The 7498-nt window shown below is 35.8% G+C and overlaps 2 protein-coding genes across 3 annotated transcripts; both read right to left on the bottom strand.

The window, feature by feature from the left end:
- Positions 1-97: 97 nt before the first annotated feature.
- On the bottom strand, positions 98-4205 carry tmem82 (transmembrane protein 82). The gene is made up of 7 exons (XM_058764566.1): positions 4144-4205; positions 3935-4021; positions 3639-3711; positions 3323-3500; positions 2813-3230; positions 2367-2548; positions 98-2254 (listed from the first exon to the last, which is right to left on the bottom strand). Exons 2-7 carry the CDS (start codon positions 4017-4019, stop codon positions 2171-2173), a joined length of 1020 nt encoding a protein of 339 aa, XP_058620549.1. The 5' UTR covers positions 4020-4021; positions 4144-4205; the 3' UTR covers positions 98-2170.
- A 475-nt stretch (positions 4206-4680) lies between these two features.
- On the bottom strand, positions 4681-7260 carry sult1st5 (sulfotransferase family 1, cytosolic sulfotransferase 5). 2 transcript variants are annotated; one of them, XM_058764568.1, is made up of 8 exons: positions 7149-7260; positions 6774-6929; positions 6564-6692; positions 6367-6464; positions 6160-6286; positions 5951-6045; positions 4933-5113; positions 4681-4818 (listed from the first exon to the last, which is right to left on the bottom strand). In XM_058764568.1, the coding sequence occupies exons 2-8, from the start codon at positions 6910-6912 to the stop codon at positions 4706-4708; spliced, it is 882 nt and encodes a 293-aa protein (XP_058620551.1). In that variant the 5' UTR covers positions 6913-6929; positions 7149-7260; the 3' UTR covers positions 4681-4705. The 2 variants fall into 2 exon arrangements, with proteins under 2 accessions (XP_058620551.1, XP_058620550.1); XM_058764567.1 differs by having other exon boundaries at positions 6774-7257.
- Between the last annotated feature and the right edge of the window lie 238 nt (positions 7261-7498).

Genomic DNA, 7498 nt, shown 5'->3' with positions numbered 1-7498 from the left:
ATGACATATTTCATTGTAAATCACTTTTAAGTGTTAAAATATGCATATACGTTGGATTAATGCCCCGGTTTAGGTTGCAAGGTAAAAGTCAGACTTGGTTGCCTTTGCTTTAGTATGACATTTGGCCGCCTGTTTGTTGAACATGACTTTAAAAATGCAAGTTAATCATAATCTTGGGGTGTAAAATGAACGAGACATGTGGTTTACCGCAAACTCTTTATTCATGAGTCAGTGGCAGGACATGTGTTGACAGTACTAGCTTCAGTAGCCTACTGCTGCTTTGTATACGTTTGCACATCCATTTGTTTTCCCATAATCCAGGTGGGAACAGTCTGTTGACTCACAAGTCAAAACAAAAGACATAACGAGATCCTCTACTCGGGTGAACTAGTGCATTTAGTGCAGAAATAATTTAGTCAACTGGATGATTCTCCCTAATAATAGTTCCGTCTGTATATTTGTGGGAGATTAGTAGTCGGACATCTCCCCATTTTAACTTCAAGGACAAGAACGATGTCTGTAACATGATTAGTTAATTGAAATGACAAGCATCACGTCAAATGTAAGCTTAATAATTAACGACATTACAGCCTGTTAACAATTGGGAACAAGCGTCTAAAATGTAAATAAAGGCGATGATTAATCACTAGCTTATTGTGGCAATTAAATGCTGTCTTGAAGAAACACCCAAGATAATACCCAATCACGTAACATTTCCTTATTAAAACAAACATTTGTCTGTTTTCCAACTATGCACGAGGCGTATGATTTGGTTCACGCATGCGCCAGAATGCGGCAAAACAGGGACCGCAATGGATGAATCGCGCGTGCGCTTTTCACGCCCACATGGAGTTTTGACAAAGAGCGATCACAAACCCTCTCTGAGTAGCAGAAAATTCTGGAACTTGTGCTGAGGTGGAGCAGTTTCTCAAGCTGGATCTTGAGCAAGCCACATCTTCAGATTCAGTCTAGAGTTTTTACTGGAATTGCACGGACTTTCTGGATCTGCCTAAATCCTTAATATTTATGGAATAGAACTAATAAAATGTAATTCTTTGACAGTTCTTTTGGGATTGGATTTGGGATTGGTTGCACGTTGGATGTACAAAAAAACGCACTTTAGGCCTAAACAATGTTGTATGTTATACAATAAATGAATCCCCTGGATACTTGGACATCAAATGTTCTTTTTTTTCTTGCTCCTAAACACAAGACGGTGTGGCAAACTTCTAAGGATGTGAAGACATTTATTGCTTTACCAAATTGATAAGAATAAGTGTAATGTATTTATTCGACAGAGGAAACGGCGGGATTGTAAACAAAAAAGCGACAGAATGTGGAATGCGTTTGAGAGAAATGTTTTGTTCTTGTGTGTTTGAGCGCTTTAAAACGTCCTGGAACAGCCTCACCGTGGAGAATTAAACACGTACAGATTGCATACCAGAGCGATTTTCGCGTAACAAACAGATCACACACTCGATGTTCTTGAATGTTCAGTTAGTAATTTTTGGCGCCAGTTATCGAAAAAATGTTCTTTGAAATATGACGCCATTTTGAGCATAACCTAGTGTAGACAAAACCCAGCACAACAAAAGAAATGACAGCGCCGCGGCCATTTTGTTTCCAGTGGAGCTATTTTGGGGTTCAAATTCAGTTTAACTTCTTTAGCGCTTGGCTGCTTCCAAGGAATTGACAGAACTGAATTGTTACAGGGCTAAAAAATGTTAAAAGACAAGACGCAATTATTTAGTGAGTGTAATTGCTACTTTTAACTCTTTTTGTTGTGTTAGTTGTCTTTATTATAATGCCTGGGTGACCCTGGCCAAATTTGTTACTGTTCCTATCCAAGTCATATATAATCAAAATGAATATTGCTTGCTATATATATATATAGGACTATAGCTGTAGAGGAAATGTAATTCACCATATACATACAGATATTGAATAGCTATATTTATTATTATGGAAGGCATTCATATGTTTTTTTCATGCAGTACTAAAATGGTAAGGGACTAAATCGGCTTGAAATATTTAGGAATTGAAAGGCACATATCTCTTAAATACTTGAATGTTGCTTTTTTTTTCTTCAGACAACCTAGATTGTATTTTGCAGAGTTGTGTGTGTGTATATACAAATAAATATATAGGTCAAGTTTGTTTTCATCCAAGCCTAGTCCAGTTTCCTTTCGAAATTCCTTAGTTCTCCCCGATTTCCAGGTCTTTTTAATGGGCCTTTAGGCACGTAGGTGACATGCTGTGAAAATACAGTATGTTATTACATTTTATGCACAAAATCCCATTTTTTTTCGAATGCCTTGGGGATCAGATGAAGAGATAAGCAAATGCAATCAATTATTAGTACAAACCTGGTATATAGCTTCCAAAAGGTCTTGAGATGTAAACAGGCATGCAGCTTCACCAGTGAAGCAGATTAATACATGGAGTACATCTGACCAGCTGCCCACTGTAATCAGTAACACAAAAAGCCCACCCAGTCGCACAACAACTGTATTGAGAATCTGCTGGCCAGGCGGATGATGTCGATCCTCTGAAAGATTGATTATATACTCATGATTAGACTCAAATAATGGCCAGTTTTGCCATGAAATGTACAATACTGTTTAAATGTTGGGGTCAGTAAGTTTTTTTTTTTTTTTTTTTGGTTGTCTTTTAATAAATTAATACAATAGTTATAAAAGTTATACAATAATCAACATATCAATTATATAATTTCAAATAAATGCTGCGCTTTTAAATTCCAGTGAATAGAACTGTATTAAAACCATTACATTTTGCCATTTGATTGTCTTACCATTCATGTACACAACCAGCAGAGTGTAGCAGATTGTGAGTGGGGTCCAAAATCTCAGAGCCTCAGTGGTTGATAGAAAGTGTTGGTTTATGTTTGATATAGCAGCAATTCCAGATACACTAAAAGTTATAATTAGGGCACTGCAGAGCCAGGTTAATATAGAACTGCCAGTGGTTAATAGTCCAATGCACAGTCCACAATAGCGCTGTGTACTATGTATTGAATACATTGTATTTACATGTCGCCATACTCTGCTGCACCGGTTTGCCAAGAACCAGCTCAGTCCAACTGCAAGGAGGAGGCTTAGCCAGCCTTGCGGTGCCCCCTCATGGAGGAAATTAAGGCTGCAGGTTAATGCGCAGCCCAAGGAGAACTGGCACTGGACAAGCAGCAGAAACAATGGGTCAATTATTGAGTCCTAAACAAAAAGAAACAGATCATTTTATCTAGAATGATATCGAGTTGTCATGCACAAAAGTATTAAATGTCACAAATAAATTATGCTCGTACTGATCCTCCTGTGAGCCTTGCTGAAATGGCTCTAAGAGAGAACTCCAAAACTACTAGTGATGCAACGCGGGACCCCACAACTGAAAGAACCACTGTTAGGATCCAGAACTGAATTTTTTCTGTTAGTCCACCATTTAGTCTGTTACGTCGTTTAACGTCTGTTTCAGGATCTGCGATACTTAAAAGAACAGACAAGTGAAATTTACAAAAACTGTTGTATCTTATTATTATTTAAATATTATATATATTATATCAAATATTTATTATCTTCAGCCATACAGCATGGGTTAAACAACATAGTACATATAAATATTACCTCTGTGCCTCAACAAACAAGTATGTTTTTAAAAGGTTACGAAGAACCCAGATTCCACAAGCACCCACAAGCCCTGTGATTAACATAAACACAAGATTATATATATATATATATATTTTTTTTTTTTTTTTTTAAATCACAATGCAGGGCAAGATTATACCAAAAGATCATGTTTTAAATATTATTAGCTATTTATGTGTGAATAAGTGAATAATCTATTGTTATCAAAATTATATCAGTAAATTAACTCCTTTATTACTGAACATTTGTGACAGAATGTTCATTTCGTGACTCACCTTGTAAAATACTATGTAAAGGAATAGCACTTGGTGTTAGCCAAGTAGGAACACTTGGCAGAAACCGGGAAATGAAGGACAACATGCCTATGTAAGTGAGAAATTGTTTAATGTGCCAATGATTTGTTAACATAGATACTACTCAAATTGGCCACACACACACACACAAAACTAAATCTTAATAAATCAAAATCATCAATATCACTGACCTTATTTTGTTATTTTCAGTTGCGTTGTTTGAGAACCTCACTCACGTATAACCTTTATCAAGTGAAGATATGAGAGTTGGAGGTTTGGTAGCACAGTCTCAAAGGTCACTTAGGCCTTGATCAGTTTTTTACAACGGTATGGTTTATTTCTCTACAGCCACAAAGTTTTAATATTAATGTATAACCATAGTTATTTCTGAGGCCTGTTCCTGATTCAAAATTGTAGAAATTTGAAATTAAAAAATTAACAACAACAACATTACATTTCTGCCCTCTGCTGGGGATTATTTTCATTTCCGTTAACTGATACAGTGTACTTTCCAGAGATTTTATGAGGGGATTTGACCTTTACACTTCATTCAAGAGCTTTGAACAGTCAACAGTTACCAGCCACCCAGAGTAGTACATTAATATTACAGTTTGTTGCCCAACAATGTACAATGCACTTTATGAGGAAAAATAGAAACATATATGGGATTACATATTTAATAATAATTATTTATTTAGGAAATTGTAATTATTTTTTCTGCACTATAAAACAAACACACTCCATTTCAATCTTTCATATTGTGAACCGTATTGGAATAGGACAATCAGCCATTATTTTGCGATAATGTTCCTCAAATGCAGCATCCTCTTCTGCACTGAAGTGATTCTTCCAGTCACCAACCTCACCTATAAAATAAAATAAATATAAATTCTGAAAAGTAATAGAATAAATCCAATTTAAATGATTCATAACATGTTTCTCAATCATATTAAATAATTGTTTTGTTTTTTTTAAATCACCTTTTCTCATGAATTCTGAGGCTGTGCGATCAAAGATTGTATCTGGGATAGTTGAGTAGTTTGCCATGGGGTTTTCTCGCATAGCAGAAAACTTTGTCATTTGCACAATATGCTCTATTGTACTTTTTGATAACTGTTGTCCAAGGAATTGAGCAATGCGGGTTACTTCGCGAACAGGGTCCTGAAATTATAAATTATACAAAATACTCAGACTTTTCATATAGGCTCAAAAAGTTAAAGGTATAGTTCACCCAAAAATGAAAATTTGCTGAAAACTCAAAATGTAGAAAAAATAAAACTTTGCATTATATCACTTATGAATCATAATGGGAATCTAAACAGCTGATAAAAGCAACACAAGTACTCCACACGACTCCTGTCCATCAATTATCATCTTGTGAAGTGAAAAGCTCCAAGTTTTTAAGAAACAAATCCATCAAGCATTTTAACTTTAAACAGCTGCTTCTGGCCAAAATATGAATCCATAATCCATAATAATATCTCCTCCTGTGAAAAAGTCCATCCCCTGTTGTTCTCTCACATCAAAATAACATATTTGTTAGTTTTGGACAGTTTTTGGGCTGTTTTCGTTTGTAAACAGTGTTCTCTCCTAATTCAGACAAGATTACTTTTTAACTGGAGAAAGCAATATTATGGATAGAGGACTTTCTCTATTTTAGACGGAAGCAATGGTTTGAAGTTAAAAACATCTTCATGATGGATTTGTTTTTACAGACGCGCAGCTTGCAAATTACTTACACTACTTGTGGATTATTGAGATGTTTTTATCAGCTGTTTGGATTCTCATTCTGACGGCACCCATTCACTGCAGAGGATGCATTGGTAAGCAAGCTAAGTAATGCTACATTTCTCCAAATCTGCTCAGATGAAGAAACAATCTACATCTTGAATTAACTGAGGCTGAGTATATATCAGCAAATTTAAATTTTTGACTGAACTACTTTTTTAATAAAAAAATATGTAATATAAATATATGTTTTGCAGAAAGCTGATTGACCCCTTTCATGTCTTCATAGAATGTGTAAAGGATTTTCTTGTTATGCCTTTCCCTCCAGTATCCTTTAACATGGTCATACCAGGATCCCCAACCCACTGAAAAAAATTCAGTCATTTGGAGTTCATTTAAGATAGCATAATTAAGCATATTCACAATTCAACAAGGCAATTGCTGCAGTGAACAGTCTAACTGCAGCATGCATGACTCACATTCCCCTTTCATGAACTTCTCCAGATATTGTGGCCAAGGGCCAGGCTCAGGCTGGTAAAGATGCATGCGGTCAAAATGAAAATATGAAACCACAGTGTCTTTCGGATTACGGGCAATATATATAACCTATGGAAAAATGAAGGTGGGTTTAGCATTCACATGATATTCTATTTTTCAATACAGCCCATGAAATCTGACCTTCTAACCTTGCAACCAGCATCCCAGAAAGAACGAGGCACAAGCTGGATGGGAAGATGAGTTTTGATAACACGAGGGGGATCCATAACCTCCAACTTAGATATACCTATAACATTAGAGTTTAATTTTTTTGATGCATAGCTATACCTTGCATGAAATTACATGTTTAAAGTTGCTAAACAGTGTTTGGTTCTATAAAACATACCAGAACTTGAACCATCAGGAGCAGTCATCTCAAAGAATGGCATGCGCACCTGAGTGGGCGCCCGCTTGCACTTTTCAACATCTCCTTCATTCAGGATGCTATCCACTACTTCCTGTATCCACGTAGTTCCTTTTAAAGACAAGATGATTTCATTGTTCACATTGCATTGTGTTGTTTTTATCATGTTGATTTCAGTCTTTTGTACTCTACCTGCTTTAGGATACGTGGCAATGAGCAAATCCTCATTTGACGCCTGGAACTTCTCCACTCTTGCCCAGTACTTCACCACCCGCGCTAGTAATGGGACACCCTGAATCTGACTCAGACTTTCTCGTGTTGTCCCATCCATACTTTCCTTATAATTATCTGAGATTGAGCATATAACCGTTTTAATAACTGTCCACCAAAACGTTTTTATATAAGACTTTTTCTGTCTAATCGTTTCACCTCTCGCTAGGACGTTTATTATATAGCCTATGCTTGAGTTGATGTTGCTAAATGTGTTAAACGTTTTAGTATTAGGCTACAAAACGAAACAATTAAGCTGTTTTTAGGAGGAAAATAAGCCGGTTTTTAATTTTATACCTTGAGAACCTTGAACTGAAGCAGACGAGGTGCGTTTTTGTTGTTACACAAGTGCTCGGTACTGGTTTGTACACATTCTGATTTGGAACGAAATGCGCATGTGGCAGCCTACGCACTTTTCGGTGTGACTTGCCTTATGTGAAACTCTTTCCTATCATAAGCAATAATTATATCTATCTATATATATATATATATATATATATATATATATATATATATATAAAGAAGCTATAATTATTAAACCCTATAAAAATAGCATTTACTTGTAGGCCTAATACCTATAAAAAAAAATTATGCATATCCTTCTGCAGTACTCAATACAAGTGTATGACAACTTATAAGCTAATTTA

Source organism: Onychostoma macrolepis, chromosome 23 (genome assembly GCF_012432095.1).
Source record: "Onychostoma macrolepis isolate SWU-2019 chromosome 23, ASM1243209v1, whole genome shotgun sequence".
In the NCBI taxonomy this organism is placed as follows: domain Eukaryota; kingdom Metazoa; phylum Chordata; class Actinopteri; order Cypriniformes; family Cyprinidae; genus Onychostoma; species Onychostoma macrolepis.
This window is presented reverse-complemented; position numbering and strand designations above follow the sequence as displayed.

Coding starts and splice junctions, on each gene's coding strand:
- tmem82 (XM_058764566.1), bottom strand. CDS start 4,019: ATGTTGTCCTTCATTTCCCGGTTTCTGCCAAGTGTTCCTACTTGGCTA. Junction 3,712..3,934: donor TTTACATAGTATTTTACAAG/GTGAGTCACGAA, acceptor TGTTAATCACAG/GGCTTGTGGGTGCTTGTGGA. Junction 2,255..2,366: donor TTTTGGAAGCTATATACCAG/GTTTGTACTAAT, acceptor GTATTTTCACAG/CATGTCACCTACGTGCCTAA.
- sult1st5 (XM_058764568.1), bottom strand. CDS start 6,912: ATGGATGGGACAACACGAGAAAGTCTGAGTCAGATTCAGGGTGTCCCA. Junction 6,046..6,159: donor GAAGTTCATGAAAGGGGAAT/GTGAGTCATGCA, acceptor AATTTTTTTCAG/TGGGTTGGGGATCCTGGTAT. Junction 5,114..5,950: donor TCTATGAAGACATGAAAGGG/GTCAATCAGCTT, acceptor TTATAATTTCAG/GACCCTGTTCGCGAAGTAAC.